The sequence below is a fragment of the Ursus arctos genome, unplaced genomic scaffold, assembly GCF_023065955.2.
Source record: "Ursus arctos isolate Adak ecotype North America unplaced genomic scaffold, UrsArc2.0 scaffold_22, whole genome shotgun sequence".
Taxonomy (NCBI): Eukaryota; Metazoa; Chordata; class Mammalia; order Carnivora; family Ursidae; genus Ursus; species Ursus arctos.
Genome location: NW_026622897.1, coordinates 23,777,480 through 23,798,891, shown reverse-complemented (window position 1 = coordinate 23,798,891; position 21,412 = coordinate 23,777,480). Strand labels below are relative to the sequence as shown.

The 21,412-nt window shown below is 46.3% G+C and overlaps 1 protein-coding gene across 1 annotated transcript in view; it reads right to left on the bottom strand.

The window, feature by feature from the left end:
• Positions 1 to 21,412, bottom strand: part of BARX2 (BARX homeobox 2) — a 74,832-nt gene that overhangs the window by 3,995 nt on the left and 49,425 nt on the right. The window contains exons 2-3 of the mRNA XM_026505403.4: positions 10,734 to 11,034; positions 5,813 to 5,897 (exon numbers count right to left, since the gene is read on the bottom strand). Of these exons, the coding sequence (XP_026361188.2) occupies positions 5,813 to 5,897; positions 10,734 to 11,034 (386 nt within the window). The remainder of the gene's footprint in view (positions 1 to 5,812; positions 5,898 to 10,733; positions 11,035 to 21,412) is intronic.

The window sequence follows — 21,412 nt, the reverse complement described above, 5'->3', positions numbered from 1 at the left end:
TTTTTGAGGACCATCCAGACTATTTGCCAAAGCGACTGCACCATGTTCCAATCAGCAAGTGTATGAGGGTTCCAGTTGTCCATATCCTCACCGATGCTTGATGGTACGTCTTTCCAACTACAGCCGCACTAGCGGGTAGGAAGCGGTACCCTGGGTCTGTGCGTTGAATTTCCCTGATGGCTAATGAAGATGAGCATCTTTTCCTGTGCTTCCGGGCCAGCCCTATGTCTTCTTTAGACAGGTGTCTATTCAAGTCCTTCACCCATTTGAAAATTCAGCTATCTTTTTATTATTGAGTTGTTAAGAGTTTTTTATACACATTCTGGAGACAAGGCCATTATCAGATACAAGATTTGCAAAGCTGTTCTCCCATTCTGTGTGTCGTCTTTTCCCTTTCCTGGTGATGTCCCTCATCGCACGGAAGTTTTTAGTGATGAAGTCCAGTTTATTTTTTCTTTCGTTGCTTGTGCTTTTGGTGTGCTCAGAGGATTTTGCCGAATCCAAGGCCATGAATATTTACTCTAAAATTTTCTTCTAACAGTTTTACCAGTTTTAGCTTTCACATTTCGGTCTGTGGTTCGCTTGGAGTTATTTTTTGTGTAAGGTGTGAGGAAACCCCTAAGCTCTCAATAAACACCTGCTTTTAGCTGGGCATCTGCTTAACCACTGAGCTTCCCAGGAGCACAGCTAACACGCAAATACGAAGGGGACCTCTAACAAGGTACGGATGCTGACAGAATCCTCCTCGGGGGAGAAGGCGTCCCTCTATTCCTTTTCACAGAAGTCAGCATCTGATTTTTATTTCGAGCGCAGGCTGTTGAAAGTACACAGATGTGCCAAGATGGAATGTACATGTTGAAAGCAGCTCCACTTGGGATGAAAGAGGTTATACAAAATTAAGTTGCCCCATATAGTAATCAAGTTATAAAAGGGCAGGTCTAAGGAAGCCACCTAATTGGCAAAAGAAAGTCCAGCCCAGCAATTAGAGAACACCACCCACACAGCTTGGATAGACCCCACCTGGCTGTTTTCCTACTGCATGAAAAAAAAAAAAAATCAAACAATCGGACCATTTTCTAAATGGAATAAAACATTCCAGCGCAAGCAATAATTAGGAGATAACTACCCTCTTGGCTGCTTCCCGCGCTCGACCTCTGGCCCCTTGCCTCCCAGCACACCTGAGACACGCAATTATCTCACAACCGCCCCATGCCAGGAGCTGCACATTTTCATGCACCCCGTGGCCCTCCTCCCGGGATCCCTCTACCCAATTTATTCCTAAAGCCAATTTAGTCCCCTTGGTCGGGGGAGTCCAGACAACCCACTGCAGCACCTGAGGTCACATGACTCTCCGAAAACCAGCTAGACACCATCTACTTCTATCAGCTGTGCTTGCTACCAGCTGCCGTTCCCCCCCCCCCCCAAAAAACCCTTAAACTAGATATTCAAATATTCTGTTGCTGAAGATGTCAGGACAGGCCTGTTTCCTTCCCAAGGTGTTGGGGGGGGGCAGTTTGACAGCACAGCATGGAATGTCAGTGCAGGGAGGAACCTTCTACCTCCCCCATTACTCAGACAGGCAACCAAGCAGGCCAAAGGTAGCTTGTTATGGTCCAAGAGCAAAGCCAAGGGCAGGGCTGGGATTTGAACACACTACCCTGCCCATTTGAATCTAACGCTCTTACCAGCATCTCATCGTGCGTAATGAGTGAGGGATACGTCAAAGGTGCCTCTGTGATTTCTGATTCTAGTACTGATCTGCAGTTCTCTGGTCTCCCGGCAGACCCTGGGTCATGGACTCCTTCACTTTCTGCACCCCTTTTTCTCTATCTTCATGTACGGCTCTCTGGAGCAGGGAGAGTCGGGTCAACTGATGACTACTTCCATGAAGCTGAGAAGCAAGCTCGGATTCTCCGGTGCAAACCTCTTCCCAGCACCCTGCTCGGCAGCCTTTCTCTGCCTGAAGACGCAGTGCGACCTCAGACAGGGCCCCACATGCTAAGGCACTGACTGGGAGCGGGCCCGGCAAGTGAGGAACAAGAAAGAACAAGCAGCCAGGATTGTTCTTATCCAGAAGAGAGGTTCAGAGCCCCAGGAACCTGTAGAATTCATTTCCCACTTATATATCTTCTGGATTCTCTGGAGACGTGAATTACATGCATAAGTAAAGAATAATAATAATAATAATGATAATGAAGAAGAAGGAGGAGGAAGAGGAAGAGAGAAGCTAACATTCTCAGCTGCGTTCTGTGCAGGAAACACTGACAGAAGGCTCGTACAGGGATGAGCTCAGTTAGCATGAGAAACCCCATAAGGCACGTAAGTATGGGGCATTTTGCTAATGAGGAAACAGGCCCACGGAGGTGAAGTAACCTGGTCAAGATCACACAGATGGTAACTAGTGGCCATTTCTTGGGATTGTTAACTATCTGGAGATCTGCAGCGCCAAAGATGACGACGGTGCAGGGTATGTGGCCCCCTCAATTCTGTGACCAGGGCAGGAGGGGGGGATCCATTTGGATCATCCCACAGAACTGGGTTTGAGAGCTGAAAGAGATCCCTGAATGATGAGGCACTTTCAGCCTCTTGCAAAACGCTGGGTCCTCCTGGAACGCAAGCCAAACAGAAATGGAATAGAGAGTGAGCGCCCCACCTGACGGCACGATGAAATTTACCCAACCCGCTATAGGTTACAAATGCTGACCGGTAAAAACTAGTCTGAGATGCTATCTGGCCTCTGGCAGCGCTCGCCTTGGCCGCTGTGTGAATAACGCTTGAGAATCAAGTGCTAATCTTTTTCCAGTTCCAATTAGGTGACTAGCCTTGAGACATCTTTATTACCCAATTAGCTTTTTCTTTTCCTCCCAGTACTTGAAGAGATAGCCTTGAAAGAGTTCTACCAGGAAAACATATGAGGCAATCAGGATCCCAACAATGCCTCGCTGTTCTGGGGGAGTCAGAATTCAGACCTGCGACGGAACAACCATCCCCACATTTTGAGCTCTGGCCATTGTGAAGTCGTTCAAAGTGCCCCAGGTGCTCCAGCCCCTTCGTTCTGCTCGTGACACCCCCCCCACCTTTGCTTGGCACACTTCTTTTATTCATCCACTGAGATTAATTTAGACGGCACCTCTTCCATGAAGCCCTCCCTTTCTCTACCCTGATTCTGAACCCAGTAAATCCCACTGTGGCCCTGATCCCTCTGAAAAATTACTAGTTTCACTAGTGTCCTCCCACCTGATGGAGTATTTTTTTCTAATTTTATTTTGTAATGGACACGTTCGTGACTTATCTTGGCGTCTCCATTGCCTGGTGCTACATTTCTCGGCTCCACATTGAACTGCTCGAGTGGACAGAGAGCGTGGCACTCCCGCCTCCGGAAGGGACCTGAACTCGGTGGAATGCTCTCTGAGGTTAAATCTGCTAACTAATTTCCCTTTTGCTTTATGCGACACGGATGACCCTCAGTGACCAGCTCACACTTGTGCTGGCAGCCCAGTGGCTGGTGAACCCCAGATGACGTCAGAGGCGAAGGCACACGCTCGACCCACCGGCATCGGGCGGAGCTGGTGGGGTTGGCAGGCTGTCAATTCCTTAATCATCTGACTCATGAAGAGATCGCTGATAACCGATTTCAACAATGCCTCTGCCACTCAGGAGACATTGATTTCGATGCTGATGATTGACGAGGAAGGAGGTGGGTGGCGGACTTGCCCAAAATCAGCCAGGGAGGGACAGGCATGGGAACTCGGCCCAGAGTTTCTAACTCCCAGATCTGGTTCTTTCTGAGATCAGTTCCCAGGGAGGTTTCTGCCATCATTTTCTTCTTTTCTTTTTTCTTTTTTTTAAGATTTTATTTATTTATTTGTCAGAGAGATAGAGAGAGCGCGTGCACACGCACAAGCAGGGGGAGTGGCAGGCAGAGGCTGAGGGAGAAGCAGGCTCCCTGCTCAGGGACTCAATTCCAGGACCCTGGGATCATGACCTGAGCCAAAGGCAGACGCTTAACCGACGGAGCCACCCAGGTGTCCCTCCACCATCATTTTCATGTGTCTATAGCATTCTCGAGGGAATGACTACATATTTAATCGAATCCCATTTATCTCTCAACTTCTCCCTACACCTTTCTCCAATACCCGTCCCCTGAACACCTCCGGGCTTACACACATACAATAATTATAATTCACTATTATGTGCTCCCTGGGTGCTTTCCAGACCTTGATTCTCCAACGAGATCACAGATGCCACGAAGGCAAGCTTCTCTCTTATTTCCCTATTTCCTACAGTGCCGAGGATAAGGCACTGTTCACAAGAGACACTAATACACATTTGTGGATTCCCCCAGTATATATGTGTGTGTACTGACATCTCGGCCTCACTTTGCAAGGACTCTGAGAGCCACGCCACCTCCACCTGAACACCCTTCCCTCGCAGGCTCAGGTTCCCCCAGAGGAAATTATGAGATTTGCCCAGGAATTCCCTTCCGGGAATATAATAAACGCTGGCTTGCTGGCTTTAAAAAAAAAGTTTCCCATTAATATTAATTTACAATGTATTTATTTTTCTCATTGTTAGCAAGAACTAACATTTTCAGAAAAAAATTATTGGACAAAAGCACAAAATTGAGAAAACGTCTCTGTATCTATTAGCTATTAAAAGTATCTATTAACTTACCTGTTTTTCTGAAAACTACGGGCCAGAGAAGGACCTCAGTTTTAGTAATTGCAAAAAAAAAAAATCATATTCCAGCCCTTGATCATCAGGAAAGATGCCTTATGGCCAGATGGGTTCACAAATCAGAGTGTCATCCAAGCAGGACTGGACCACCTGGTCCGCATAAGAGGAAAAAGGGCCAGTAAGGTTCGGCGAGGGTTTGAGGAAGGCCCAGGTCACAGGCCATGGTCTACCTGGTCTCTCAAGAAAACAGGCTGCTGCCGCCCTCTTTTTCCAGCTCACCTCTTCTCTGGGCTTTGACCTTTTCCCTTGTGGTTTACAAAACTGGCAATGAAACACACAACCACTTTGGAAAAGCTGGATTAACAGATTATTCAAATTTGCTCTTTTTTCAAGAAAAAGTGAACTATGATAAAGCTGAGTCCCTCAAAATATGGAGATGTCTATTTGGGGTTTTTTTGTGGGTTTTTTTTTTTTTTTTTTTTGAGAGATGTTTATGCTAGTAGATCCATTTAGAAACCAAAGATGGAATGATTCATTAGCTAGGTAATAAAGCAGCGTGAGGGAAACCATAGTAGCCATGGGGCCACGTCGATCAGAGGAACCTGGGAGCTTGTGAATACACATTCCCAGCCCCATCACAGACCACCTGCCCTCGGGATCCTGGGAGGGCCTCGAGTTCCGCATTTTCACCTGCAATCCAGGTTCCTTTGACACCCACCGAAGCTTGACCATCCCTGCATTATAGCACACGGAGCCGCAGGGACAGATGTGCCCTATACGTCATTATGAACAAAGAGCCCTGACTTCTATTCTTAGCGACTGGTGGGAGGGGGAAGGAAGTTCTTTGAAAAGGCTAGCAGGTGGGGTTAAAACTAGCAATGGAGAAGCTTGTGGGCTTTCTTTTATTTCTAAGGAAACTGTGAAAAAGAACATCCTTCTGGTCAGGAAATCCAGGTCAGGAGGAATGGCTTCTTTGTCCCAGCGACCTCCCTCCCAGCCAGCATCATAAAAGGCCTTCCACTCTCTGGAAGCCCAAACCACCAAATGGTCCCTTCCTGCCTTCTTCCCAGCCCTGTAGTAAGAGTTCCCCCATCATGACGGGTTCACGGTTGAGACTCACTCTCTTCGTTCTTACCATTTTCTTCCACTTCATCCTGCGGTTCTGATACCAAGTCTTCACCTGCAGTTGAGTGAGTCCCAGAGACTGGGCCAAGTCCAACCTAGAAGGTGTGAGATGCAGAGGAAGGATGAGGAAGGAAGGAAGGGGCAGGAGAGACGGGGTCCTGTGGGCTAGATCCAGGCACCGCTATCAAAGCACGGACTTCCCCCATCAAACCAGTACTTCCCCAAAGAGCCTTACTTTCCTTCCGAAAATGTCACGGATGAAACTCTGGGAACCTAAGACACAGATGCCTACAACACAAGGACACCTAGGACCATCATCCTGGAAGCATTCACTGTCTGCCCTGGACCCGAAAAGGATTTCTCAGCCTTGATCGCAAAGTCCTCTTTCTGACCTGAAAGAGTCTTTACTGGGATCCCGTACAAAAATGAGAACTCTGCCCCCAAATCCAAACTGGAAAGGGAAAGTAAAGACCTGTCATCCTTGTCAAAATCCTGCTCATCACCCCAGATGCGGTCCAAGCTCACCCCCTCCTACAGGGGAGCCTCCCCACCCCCACCACACCTCCCACAGGTTCTGCCCTCTGGACCTTCCCTTCTGGTCACCTGCGTGGCTCCACGTTCTCCAGCGTTCTCTAACTGCTTCCCACGAGTACTTTTTTTTTTTTTTTTAAAGATTTTTTTTTTTTATTTATTTATTTGACAGAGATAGAGACAGCCAGCGAGAGAGGGAACACAAGCAGGGGGAGTGGGAGAGGAAGAAGCAGGCTCATAGCGGAGGAGCCTGATGTGGGGCTTGATCCTGGAACGCCGGGATCACGCCCTGAGCCGAAGGCAGACGCTTAACCGCTGTGCCACCCAGGCGCCCCCCCACGAGTACTTTCTACCTCCCTGACTCAACCGCAGGGACTTCTTTTCTGTCCACAAAAATGCCTATCAGGTTCTCAATCCAGACCAAGGGCTCAAAAATACTTTCCGAAGGATGGATTCATTCATTGTAGCTGCCCTAAACTGTTATAATGTTGGGTTCCAAAAGAAACATTCAATCCGTAGCCCCTCCTGCTTCCCATTCTACTGCTAACCGTGGTTCTGCATTTCCCTGGAGCCTTCTGGAAAGTCTTGAACGTCAAAGCCATTCCTGGGAAGCGTGAGGCTGGAGCTACTTCCAACAACACAGCAACCATTTCCGGAGAAGCGAGGCATCCCAGGCCCCTGGCTCAGCCCTGACCTATGCTGTCTTATTTATTCCTTTCACGACGCTCTGAAGTCGGTATAATTATTCCCATTTTATGGATGAGAGATCTGAAGCTTGGAGAGATGAGAATAGCTTAGAATCTCTTGGTAACCATGGCCAAATGCTGTCTGCTGCCTGTTTTTGTAAATAAAGTTTTTATTGGAACACGGACACCCATTCGTCTGCGTACTGTCCACGGCGGCTTTCCTGCTCCAGCCCCGGTGGTGAGTGGTTGTGACAGAGACTGAAATTATTTTTTCCCTGGCCCTGTACAAGAAAAACCTTGCTGACCCCTGGTAGATGATCCTAGAGTGAGAGGCGGAGCCAGGATGAGAACCTACTTTCATCTGGCTTCTCTGCCTGCTCCTGTATGGGGGCTCCGCTCCACCCACCATATTTTTGCTCAAGTTCGATCTGTCAACAGGAAGCCCTTCCTCAGGCTTTAGAGGAGGAAATGCAAACAACCCACCTGGAGTATATTAAATGAGAAAGCGAACCAGGCTTCCAAACTCAGTCCTCAAGACACAACTACGGACCTATATTGAGAAGAACCCCAAGTCTGCTGCCTGAGCACCATGTGGAAGGACCACCTCCTTGAGCCAACATCAGCGGTCTCCCTGGGGCTCCAGCCCTCGTTCCTGCAGCAGAATGGACTTCTAAAGCAGCAACCTGGGATGGGCACCCTTGCCACAGGGAGCGGTGGTCACCACTTTCAAAGTCCTAGGTGTCTGAGGATTACAGTCTGTGGCTCTGAGGTCCCTTATGTCCCACACACTGTCACGACTGCAAGCCTGAGGCATGGGAGACTCCCAGGTGCACATTCTCAGCTGCGACATTCTCTCCCCAAGGAGCGCTGAGCAACATCTCACCGTGAGCAGGACCAATGGGTATCGGCAATGAAGGTTCCAGGTGCTGACTGCTGGCACTGCAGCTGCCCAGCCCCCCTGCTCTGACCGGAGGGCATGATTTAAATCTTCAATAATAAAAACACTCTTTCTTCCAAAAAACTTCAGAACCTGTCTTAAATCTGCATTCACGTATATCTGGTTGTCCCAGGAAAAGGGCTACTGGAAGCTCACAGTGTTATTGAAAGTGATTAACAGACAGGAGCTAATAAATTCCCAGCGCCAACAGCAGTGAGCTCTCCCCACTAATGAAGCGCTGCTTCCCAAGCAGCCATTCATTAAGAACCAAAAACCCAGGGGGCTGTCCCGCAGGCTTCTGGTCTCCCAGGCTCCCTCTGCGCCTTCCAGCCCGGTTCACCTGAGGCCATCAGGTGCATTAGTCAACGGCAGGCTCAGCTCACAGCTCTGCCGCCGCGTTAGCAAATGGTGTTAGCTCACTTGGGAAAAATGCACCCCTGACTCACTCTGGCTACAGAAACACGCTTCACTGTCATCAGCTTTCTCTCATTACCTGCCACCGTTACAAATTCTCACTTCCCTGCATATTCGCTTAAATGGGGTCACCTAGGAAACCGGAGAAACAAACAAAGGGGAAGAGGGAGAGAGCTGTGGGAGGAGGGAGTGCTCATGGCCCTGGTCACGTAGGGAGGTGAGGAACATGGGAGAGGGCGGGTTAAGGCGGCAGCTACCATGCCAGCCAGATGGTGTCCTTCTCCCCAGGCAAGTGAATCAGTCCTGCGTAGGTCACCTGAGAGGTGCCTGGGCAGGTATCAGGAAGTCCCAGGAGCTTGATTAGGAATCAACATTTCGGTTAAAATGTTCTCTGACTTCTAGAAAATAAGCCTAAAATTTTACCCAGGCTTGTTGAAGCCCTTTCGGTGTCCTACCACACAAGTCATAAATGATGGCACTGACCCCCACTGGCTGCCCAACTCCCTGAGGCTCCCCATTACCTGTTGGGGGTACCAAAACAGCTGCTGATAACTGGGGATCCCTTCTGTCAATCCCCAATTCACAGCCATGCCTCCACTGTCTAGCCAACGGCTCCCCAGATGCTCAAGTCCAAAGAGAACTCACTTTCCCCCACCAAACCCACTCTGCCCTCTGCCTTGCAACTTCGGTCACGGTGTCCCTGTCTATGTGGTGGCCCAATCCAGAAGGCGCGGACTTCCCAGCTCTCTTCTCTCTTCCTCACACCAATGTCAATTCTGTCCATTCCACCTTCAAAACTGTTCTCCAATCTATTCCCTTTTCTCTGTGCTCACTGTCACAACCTTAATTCAGGTTTTCGGTGACTATCCCTGGACTCCCTCCCTCTCCCCTGCTCCATCGCTTCCCTCTCCAATCAACCATTTACAGTGCCACCAAAGCGAGGAGTCTAAAATGTAAATCTGGCCACGTCCCTTCCAGCTCTTAGTGGCTGCCAATGAAGACGAAGTCCGCATTCTTTGGCCAGGCATGTGAGCCTTCCCACCTCCGGCCTCATCTCCTGCCACGCTCCCATTTACACCTTAGCCTGGAGACATCCTGACCACCTGCATGTCCCTCAACGTGCCCAGTGGGACATGCTTCTGTGCCCGTGGGGCCATTCCCTCTAGAGTCAAAGGTCTTAAATGTTGCCTCCTCCGAGATGCCTTACCGAACCTCATCTGACACACTCAGCAATGTCTCTGGGCTCCTCCAGCCCTTGGTAACATACTAGCACCAGGACCCGTGCCCTGTGTTGTGGGTACCTGTTGTCCTGTCCTTCCCTAGGATCGCGTCCAGAGCAGGACTCCTGTCTCCAGCTTTCCGGACTCACAGCCTCTGCCACCGTGGCTGGCCCCCAGCAAACCCCCAGCACACAGCTGATGGGGCTCACGTAAGTGAATCAGTAAACGGATGTCCTCTGGTCAGTGATTTGTAAACGCCTCTCTCTCTTAAATTTGTGTCAAACAGCTACTAACTAGCTTTAGAGATGCATCTGACTTTCCTTCCCTTTCTCTTTAATAGGGCTGGGATCAAATCTAATAAGACAAGGAAGTGAGCAAAAGAACAGAAAAAGGACCTAGAAAATCCTCCCAGCAAACAGGATCACATATTAGCTCCGCCATCTCCAGATCCCAGAGCGAGTTTGCAAGAACAAGGTAAGACACCCATTCTTGCACATATTGCAGTTACGATACTAGATTAAAGAAATAAGGTGAGATAATTAAAGCCTCTGAGTAAAGCAGGGGTCACAGTCCCCTCATCTGGATCTCAAGAGGATTCAAAGAACACACATCTGGGTGTTGCTCGTCTCTCAACCAAGTGGCTCTGACTTGATATCCATCAAATTTACAGGACCTCTAACAGCTCCTCAGCGGAATCAGTCCGAGCCTCCCCAGTCAAGAGCCAGGCCCACAGCCTGAGCCAGCTGGGAGTTGGAGGGTGGGGAGAAGCCTGAGAAGGCCACGGGTCCCAATCCCACATCGAACCCCACTGCATCTGATCCTACATGTAAGTGGCTTTAAAAACCGGACCCGTTTTCCAGCTCAGAGCCCGGGCAACCATTCACTAAACTTGACTTTGCTCCTTCTCCTGAAGCAGTTAAGTTAAATACGGGGATAGAGCCGGGGCTTGAGTGTGACGCGTGCACGTGGGCTGGGTTCTGTCAAACAGGCTGAGATTATGTGGGCCAAGGATGAGACTCCTGCCAGCGTGTGGAAAATCTCTCTAAAACGGTCCTTGTGGTTCTCTGTCCCACCCCGAGAGCAAAAGGCGTCTCCCCTTCCCAAGGGCCCTCCCTGCGGACAGTTCTCTCCCCGGGTTCTCACCTGTCTGGGGTGGACAAGTACTTCTGCTTCTGGAACTTCTTCTCCAGGCCCATGAGCTGCAGTTCGGTGAAGATCGTACGACTCCGGCGGGGCTTCTTCTGCCGCGGCGTGGGCTGCTCCGTCTCCGACTCGCTGCTGCCGAGAGCCTCGCCCCCCGGGGCCTCAGCAGAGGAGGCCTCAGAGGCTGGGTGGCAGGACAAGGCCTGGGCAGCTCCCGGGGGTGCGGGGACCAGCTGGGAGATGACCGCCGGCTGTCGGGTGATCACTGAGAGGAGAGGGTATGCCCGAAGGGAAGCGGGGCCTGGAAGACAAACAGGGCAGCAGGTCATGAAAGGAGCCAGGGTGCAGGGAAGCCAGGGGCCCTCAGAGGACCACTGGCCCACACCCATCTGACGGATGGGGCCTCCCAATCCTAAGGAGGTAGAAGACGAAGAAGCAGCAAGCAACTCAAGACCTGGAACTGCCGGGTGGGCAGGTGAGCTTTGCTCAGCCTGATGTGTTAGAACATTCGAGTTCCCTGTGGCCAAGAAGAGGTTCTTGCAATTCGTCTGGTTTTAAGTGGGCATTTCCCTGCCCCCTCTCTTTTAAACCCCTAAATTCTGGTTTCAGAGACATGGGTCAATAGTCTGAGCCGATGAAAAGAAGTAGTCAGAAAAAGGAGAAACGTGAGAGAATAGATTTGTAATATACAAACTGCTGGAGAGCCCCCTCTGGTCTTGATAAAAATACATAGTTGCCACTATGACTTCCTGCTGAGAGGTCTCCAGACCTTGAATCATGACATTTTTCAGAGCGGGAAGGAAGCTTAAGGATGATTTAATTCAACTTCTTCCTTTCAGCGACAAGACTGAGTGAAAGGCTCAGTGCCTTGCCTAAGATCACAGAGCTAGGGGTAAGGAGATCCAGGAGTCACACCAAGTTCTTCTGGCTTAAAGTCTAGCGCTCTTATCACATCGTGAAATCACATGGATACATCAATCTGGGGGGGCGGGCGGAGCAAGAGGAATAGATTTTAATTCACAAGAAAACTCAGATCCATTACGACCCTGCTGCCTGCTGCCTGCAGCACTGTGTGAAAGACTGCTGGGCTGGGTCAGAGCCTGGCTGAGGAAAGAGAGCTGAGGTTGATTGCCCGTGTCTGCCATGGGCATGTGCGGGGGTGTATGGTGGCACGTATGCTAGTTATGTGCCACTCCTGCCTTAGGAATTTCCAGGCAGAAGTACTTTTCTGTCCAAGAATCTGTTACGTCTCTAAAGTTCAAGTACAAGAGCTCTCCCTTTCCATTATTCAATAGAATCATGTTTAAAAGGCCATGATCATTACCTACGTAAGTCATTTTATCTCTCTGGGCCTCAGTCTTGCCATCCACATAGCAAGTAAAAGTAGGTAATTTCAAGGAATTCTTCAAACTCTACTAGACAGGTGCCATAAAAGTTCCTCTCATCCCAAGCCCACCTTGATACCTGATGAAAATAGAAAAGACTTGGGGGGTCGCCCTTTGGGACTCAGGCCAGCCCTGACAGCTCACTACAAGGGCAAAGGCAAGCCTGTGAGCCAACCAACGCTCACAGTAGCTTTGGGTTAAAACCAACCAATGTCACAGAAACAGCAGGGTGCTACCTATCGGATCTCTGTCCTCTGGGTTGGCATTTCTTTTCTTATTCATTCCCGTGCTTCTGTTCTGGGCCCCAGTCATAGTTACTAAAACAGATAACTTCTCTTGTTCTTTGACTCCTTTTCATAAAGCCCAGTACAAACCACAAAGTTGTTAAATAATAAATCACCAATGCCTATGTTTTCTATTAACTCTCCAGCCAATGCTAACACTTGAGGTTTCGTGTTGTGGATTCTTTTTGAGGAAAAAAAAAAATCATCTGGGAATGAATTATAGCAAGAAAAGGAGGATGCCCTGGCTTGCAGTTTGGGATCTCCCAGGATGCGTTATGAAACGTCACTTCTTGAAAACAGTATCTGAAAGCCTCTTTACAGGCACAAGGTAGTTCTCATCTTGAATCATTTTACTCCTTTAATTCTGATATTTCTTTTTAAAAGGAACTCTCTTGATTAAACAGGCTAATTTAAAATCTAGAAGCTTCGGAGCTTACCAGTATAGGAAACGGCTCGTTATCTACCTGTCCGTAAGGTTTTTAGTCGTCAGAGTTTTGGCTTTCTCTTTTGTAAGAGAGTTAAACTTTTTCCCCCCTAACATTAAAAAATATTTTGGACATGGGTAATATCTAGTGTTGGCCAGCATTTGGGGAAATGGGCGAGGGTGCAAATCAGTATAGTCTTTTAGAAAGACACACTAAGCAATACCTCTCAAAGTACTGACCAGGCAATTCTATAATTTGAGACCAATTTTCCCATATGCACAACAATTTATGTACGAGCGTATTCACTGCAGCCTTGATTATAATAGTGAAACAGGGAAAGCAACCCACATAGCAATAGGAAAATGTTTAAATGGATTGGGGTACATCTATAATATGAACTACAATGTAACCACTAAAAAGACCTATATAAATAGATAGATTATATGGAAAAATAAACTAAAATGGAAAAGATTCTAAAGTACTGAGAGAAAATAAAGCTATGGAACAATTCGCATTCCATATAAAAAAATCCGGATATGTGTCTGCATTTATAAATGCATTGCTTTTAAGCCCAGGAAGTTAGTCAGCAAACTATTAACAGCGATTACTTCTAGGGAAGGCGTGGGAGTGAAGCAGGGCGAAACGTCATCTACATGTAGGACTCTAACCCTGTATTCAATCCTGCCATAAATGTTCATTGAGCATCTACTTTGGGCTGTACTCTGTTCTGGAAGCTGGGGATAGAGCAGTGAATAACATCAAGTCCCACCTTCAGGAAGCTTACACTTCAGTCAGGAAGGTAGACTGCAAACAAACAAACAAATCCATATATAATGCCAGGTAGTGATAAACTCTATGAAGAAAAACACAGCAGATTGCGAAGATGGGGCAGGGAAGGAGGACATGGGTATTTCCGAGAGGGGAGGCGAGGCTAGGCAAAGCAAGGAGGAGATAACAGTTCTGGCAGATAGGTGACTCAGTGGAGAGGAGAACATTGGGAAGGGCACCCCAGGGGCAGAGAAACCAGCTCAAGCAAAGCCCTAAAGTGGGAATGGGCTTGCGTTCAAGGAGTTGCAAAAAAGCAGAGTGAGCAGGGCAGGGGGATGTCACAGGAAATAAAAATTTGGAATGCTAGGGCGCCCACATAGGGTGGCTCAGTCGTTAAGCATCTGCCTTCGGCTAGGGTCATGATCCCAGGGTCCTGGGATCGAGCCCCGCATCAGGCTCCCTGCTCAGTGGGAAGCCTGCTTCTCCCTCTCCCACTCCCCCTGCTTGGGTTCCCTCTCTCGCTGCCTCTCTGTCAAATAAATAAATAAAGTCTTCAAAAAAAAAATTTGGTATGCTGTAGTCAGATCACGTAGTCCGATCTTGAAGGCCAGGCCAAAGAGTTTGGATTTTCTTTGGGATGTAATAAAAGCATTGGCAAGATCTGAGCTGGAGAAGGATATGCTGTGGTTTACATCCTGAAGATCCCTGTGGCTGCCGTGCGGGGGACAGACCGTAGGGGTGAGCGTGGAAGCAGAGAAGTATGCTGGGAGGTGAGGCAGCATTCTAGACCAGGCATCACTGTGGCATGAGCCAGAAAGGTAGTAGCTGCGTAGTGAGAGGTGGTCTATTTGGCTTGTGCTTTACAGTGCGAGGTGGAAGAGCCTGCAGAAGGGTTGAATGTCATGTCTGAGCTACAGAGAGCTGCCATGTCAGGTCTGGGTTTTGGGGCCTGGCACATAGAGGAATGACAGTGCCATTGCTAAGAAGGGAAAGACGGGGCAAAGAGCAGACCAAGACTTCTGTTTTACTTTTTATTTATTTATTTTTAAAGATTTTATTTATTTATTTTGAGAGAGAGAGAGCACAAGCAGGGGGAGAAGCAGAGGGAGAGGGAGAAGCAGACTCCCTGCCGATCAAGGAGCCCGATGCGGGACCCGATCCCAGGACCCTGGGATCATGATCTGAGCCGAAGACAGCCGCTTAACTGACTGCGCCACCCAGGCATCCCCAAGATTTCTGTTTTAGACAAGTTGTTGTTACACATGGTGCATGTGTTGAAAAGGCAACTACACGTACCAGTCTGGAGTTCAGAGAAGAGCTTAGGCTGAAGACACAACCTTGATTCTTGGGAGTACACGTGGTGCGTAGAACAACAGGATTAAATGACACCACCTAGACAGCGAGTGGAATAAAGAAATAAAGAGATCCAAGGATGGAGCCCTGGGGTACGCCAACATCTGGGGTCATGAAAAGGAAGAGAGCCCATCAAAGGGACCAAGGAAAGGGAACAGAGAAGTAGTAGGAAGCCATTACCCCATGATATCCCAATGCCTAGATGATACTTCTGTAGTACAGCTGACCTCTGAACAACGTGGGGGGTTGTGCGGGGCTGACCCCGCAGTTGAAAATGCATGTATAAATTCTGACTCCCCAAAAACATAACTGCTAATAGCCTACCATTGACCAGAAGCCTTACCAATAAGCACTTAACACATATTTTGTATGTTTCACGTATTATATACTGTATTCTTACAGTGAAGTAAGCTAGAGAAAAGAAATGTTATTAAGAAAATGGTAAGAAAAAGAAAATACATAGTACTGTACTGTATTTATTGAAAAAAAACCTGTGTCCAAGTGGACCCATGCAGTTCAAACTTCTATTATTCAAGAGTCAACTGTATTTAGGTTTTACTACAAGCGTGTATTATTTTTGTAATTTTAAAGAGGAAGCGTTAGACTACATGAACTTTAGTTTTGTTCTCACTGTAAAGTTTTACTATATGTCCAATTTGTCAAAAAAGAATTTTCAGGCCTATAAATAGTTAAAACTTCTTCTAAAAAGCTGGCCAAAAACAAACAAACAAAGAAAAAAAACCCTCAACAACCTAGAAATACCAGTAATGGAGTATCGAGTATGTTTGGTTTTAGGACACTGCTAGTAAAACAAATAGTGTGGTATTTGGAGCAAAGGGGACACTCTCTCAGCCACTCCTCAGCCAATGGGTCTAAGGAATTTTCTCCTTTCATGATAGAAGATGTTTGAATTCTCGTGCTAGACAGAATCACGTTCTTTCTTTTAAGATAAAAATTGTATAATGTGGAGAAATGATAGTCTTTAACAAGCGGTCCTGGAATGACTGGATATCCCCATGCAAAAAAAAAAAAAAAATGGTAACCTAGAATTCATAGCTTATTTTAAAAATCAACTGAAAATGGATCATACATCCAAAAGTAAACATAAACTTATAAAACTTTCAGAAGAAAATAGGAGAAAAATCTCTGTGACTTAGCATTAGGCAGGGAATTCTTAGCTATGACACCCAAAGAATGTCACATTAAGGAAAAAGGTAAAAAGCTGGTCTCCATCAATAGTAACTACTTCTACTTGGCAAAAGATACTATTAAGAAAATGAAAATACAAGCTACAGACCAGGAGAAAATATTTGCAAATCACATACCTGACAAGTGATTTGTATTGAAAATACATAAAAAAAAAAACTTCTCAAAGTTCAACAATTTTAAAAAATCACCAAAAAAAAAAAAAAAAAAAAAAAAAGAGAGAAGTTTTGAGCAGACACCTCCCTGAAGCGGATACACAGACAGTATATAAGTACATGGAAAGGTGCTTAGGACGATAAGCCATTAAGGAAATGCATATTAAAACTACAACAAGGGGCGCCTGGTGGCTCAGTCAGTGAAGTGGCCAGCTCTTGATTTCGGCTCAGGTCATGATCTCAGCATCATGGGATCAAGCCCCACGTGGGGCTCTGCGCTCAGCATGGAGTCTGCTCCAGATTCTCTCTCTCTCCCTCCGCCCCTCCCCTTGCTTGCATGCATGCTCTCTCTTGCTCTCTCTCAAGTAAATAAAAACTTAAAAAAAAAACCAAACTACAAGATACCACTACACATTTGTTAGAATGATCTAGAAATTTTTATAAACTGACAATATCAAGTGCCGACGAGGCCGTGGAGCAACGGAAACTCTCTCTCACACGTTGCTGATGGGAACGCACGCAAAACAGCATAGCCTCTCTGAAAAGCAGTTTGGCATTTTCTTATGAAGTTAAACTTACAGTTACCGTAGAACCCAGTCATCTTCCCTCCTAGGTATTCATCCAAGTGAAAAGAAAACATAAAAACCTATATGTAAATGTTTATAGTGGCATCCTTAGTCATTATCAAAAACTGCCAACGATCCAAACATCCCTCAACTGGGAGGGAGAGACAAACCATGGTACCTGCATACAATGGAATAATGGACTATGGTTCAGGAACAATAAGGGAGCAAAGTACGGATACATGCAGCATCATGGACGAATTTCAAATTACACTAAGTGCCCGAAGCCAGACTCAAAAGCTACAGAATTCCATTTACACGACATTCTGGAGAAGGCGAAACTAGAGATGGAGAAGACGGCTAGACCTCAGTGGCTTCCAGAGATTAAGGGTGGCGGAAGAATCTGACTATAAAGAGGCGACACAAGGTAACTGTGACGAGCCTGGTTTATTATTATTATTGAGGTGCAGTTGACATACAGTGTGACGTTAGTTTCAGGTGTACGACAGAGTGACTGGGCTACTCCACACCTCACGCTACGCTCACCGCGAGTGTAGCTACCATCTGGTGACAGGACTGGTTTTACCTGGACTGTGGCTCTGGGTTATACAATTGGATGCACGTGTCAGAGCTCATGACCATACACCAAAATAGTGAACTTTTATTGATTGTAAGTTAAAAATAAAATTTAAAACCCCCCAAACAGTCAATAAATACTTTAACTGCTATTTTGTTTGGGGGGGGGGCGTTAAAAACATTTTTTTTAAAAATTTGAGCATAGTTGACACACGTCACATGAGTTCTGGGTGTACAACAGGGTGATTCGACGTGTTTATACATTATGCTAAGCTCACAAGTGTAGCTGATACTTGTCACCGTACAATGCCAGTACCATTCCAGTGACTATGTTCCTTAGGCTGTGCCTCTTATTCCCGTGACTTATTTATTCCATAACTGTAAGCCTGTACCCCCCACTCCCCTTTATTCATTTGACCCATCCTCCCACAGTCCTCCCCTCTGGCAGCCAAGGGTTTGTTCTCTGTATTTACAGGTCTGATTCCGCATTTTGTTTGCTTGCTCATTTGTTTTAGGTTTTTTTTGGGGGGGGGGGGTTCAACATATAAGTGCAACTACATGGTATTTGTCTTTCTCATTCTGACTTATTTCACTTAGCATAATACCCTCTAGGTCCATTTATTTTGTCTGAAATGGCAAGATCTCACTCTTTTTTAAGGCTGAGTAATACTCCAGTGTGTGTGTGTGTGTGTGTGTGTGTGTGTGTGTGTGTGTGTGTGTCTGCCTGTGTCTGTGTATATATACCACATTTTCTTTCAACAGGGAAATGCTAGAATCAAAAGCACAAGAAATAACAAGTGGTGGCAAGGCTGTGGAGAAAAAGGAACCCTCGTGCACTGTTGGTGGGGGTGTAACTCGATACAGCCACTGTGGAAAACAGTATGGAGGTTCCCCCCCAAATTAAAAATAGGACTACCTTATACGATCCAATAATTCCACTGCTGGGTATTTATCCAAAGAAAATGAAAATGTTCTTTTATTTTTATTATAAAAGTAACATAATCTGTTATAAAAGAAATTTAAAACAATTCAGAACTATATAAAGTATAAGTCTCCTCTCATCACGGTCAACCCTAGGCCTTAGAGCTGAACTTCCATCACTATCCCTATGTATTAGCACAACATACAGATTCTCCAAATCTAGTAATGTGTGTGCTAGTGTATTGAGACACGTAGTTACAAAGGGTTCATTTTGTAAAATATAAATATGCCCCTTCATTTCTTCTAAATGGGTAGCCAACGATGTCAACACCATACATTGACCAGTCCAGTGACTTAAAATGCTACCTACCTTTAAGATTCACTAAGTTCCCAAAGAAATGAAATTGGGAATTCTTGTTCATTCTGGGGCTTCTGGGAGTCCGTTAGGGACTTCTAGTCACCAGAATTCTGAGAGTCTCCTGCTCTCTAGGAAAGCAGCACTACCGTTCCCAAAGGCTGCCTTCCGGTCACCCACTGCTACATGAAGGCTGTGGGGGAGAGGGGGGAGGGGAGGGGGGAGAGGCAAGGGTCAGGAGATCAGAGAGAGGGGTACATTTCCAGAGGCTGCCGTGAGTTTGCAACTTTGCAGAGAGCAATGGCTATTTAAAGGAGATTTCTGAAAAACATTGAGGGTACACACTGTGTATAATCCATGAATATACCCTTTCAGAAAAACTAAAGATCTTCATGTTCAAGGCTTCTGTGGCTAGATTTCTATTGTCTTTGAATATAATTCTGTATATGCACTGGACCACATGGGGCCCTAAAAATAGGTGATATTATGTACTGGACTCTTCTGACCTACTGAACTAATATACAAGCTGACCAACTCCACTTGAATTATCATGGTTTTTTAAGGGAGTTCTGTTATCTGGGAGAACAAGTCTCCCCCACCCCCTTTATTCTTTTTACAAATTTTTCTTGGCTATTGTCATTAATTTATTTTTCCAGTTGAATTTTAGCAGCAACATGTTAGTCTCTAAAAAGGCAAATCCCACTAAAAATTTGGTTCAAATTATACTAACCTTATAGATTAATTTAGGGAAAGCTGCTCTTTTGAGGATCCTATCCTCTGGTAGGTTGAAAGCAATTGCTGTTATTTAAAAATAACTTTTGGAGAAGCACTCATATGGGGATGTAGGTTGGTACAGCTGTTGTAGGAAATAGTATGGAGGTTCCTCAAAATTAAAAATACAAATACCAAATGATCTAGTAATTCCACTATTGGGTATAAAACATCAATTCAAGAAGATATATGTACCCCTATATTTACTGTTGTATTATTTAAAACAGCCAAGATATGGAAGCAACCTAAGTGTCCATCAATAAATGAATGGATAAGGAAGATGTGGGCCATATTAATTATATACATAATTATATATACATATATATATACACACATATATATATACACATATATACACACACACACACACACACATATAATATGGAATATTATGCAGCCCTAAAAAGGATGAGATCATGCTATTTGAGACAACACAGATGGAGCTAGAGGGGATTATGCTAAGTGAAATAAATCAGACTGAGAAAAACAAATACCGTATGACTTCATTCATGAGTGAAATCTAAAAAAAAAAATTAATAAACAAAAAGCAGAATCAGGCCTATAAATACAGAGAACAAACTGATGGTGGCCAGAGGGGTGGAGGGTTGGGGGATGGACAAAATGGGTGAAGGAGAGTGGGAGGTACAGGCTTCTCGTTATGGAATGAGTAAGTCATGGGGATAAAAGGTAGAGCATAGGGAAGATAGTCAGTAATATTGTAACAGCTGTATCTGGGGACAGATGGCAGTTACCCTTGTGGTGAACACAGTATAATGTGCAAACTTGCTGAATCACAATGTTGTACACCCGAAACTCACATAACATTGTACGTGAACTATACTCAAACGACAGAGAAATGGCCTTTGGAGATTCATGCGATTTGGTTCTTCAACGCTTAAACCCAACAGAAAACCTTCATCAAACACAAAACAAACAGGGGCACCTGTGGCTCAGTCAGTAGAGCACACGACTCATGATCTCGGGGTCAGGAGTTCAAGCCCCACGTTAGGCGTAGAGCTTACTTGAAAAGAAAAGGACAAAGTTCTGATGAACGTCGGTGATCTAAGGCAACGTCCCTCACCCAAGCCCACAGTTGCAGAATCCAGACCCGAGCTTCCGATGCGAGTTCAGGGACAATGTGGCGCTCTCCTCGCTGGCTGGGGGCACCGTGTGATGTCGGAGGTGCACACACTGGCATGAGCGTAAACGTTTGGGGGTTTCAGGAGGACCGCCCGTGCACGTAATCCGACTGCAGTGGGGCAATGTGTGGAGTGTTGGGTGCTTGGAAGGAAGGGGCTCGGCCGCAGCAGAAGTCAGGGTGGCTAACGGGCTGCAGAGCGCTGACTCTCCCAAGAGACAAACCCACGGGGAGCAGAAAAGTGAGACAAAACGTACGTGAGCCAGCTGTTTGCCGTCTTTTCTTGTTTTCCTACCTGACCCGATTCCCAACGAAACAACACTGGCCCCGAGTTTTGATTTCACAAAGCACTGGCAACTCCCATTTCATATTCCCACAAGAGTACTGTGAGATCACCCAGCCACATTTTTATATTTTGGCTAAAAATCAAACATAGGTTTTAAAAACAGTAGGGGGAAATTCACAATGCGCACATACGTTAGGGGGCACTGCGGCCACTGCAAAGGCGGTGATGTATAACGCTATGTATTAAGTGTGTCTTTCTCTTTCCCTGGGAATGATCACTATGTGAAAATGTTGACTGAAGACAGCTGCCTGCTCTGTTGGGTCATTTACATACACTTGTGAAATTTAAGCACATTATCTGCTACCGAGTAATGACGGTCATAAACCGAGGACGTTGTTTAAACAAACACATTTTTTAGTTGACAAACGGAGTGTAAACATGACCACGATGAATGCATTTTCTAATCGTTGTTTTCCCTCCACCAATCCCCCTG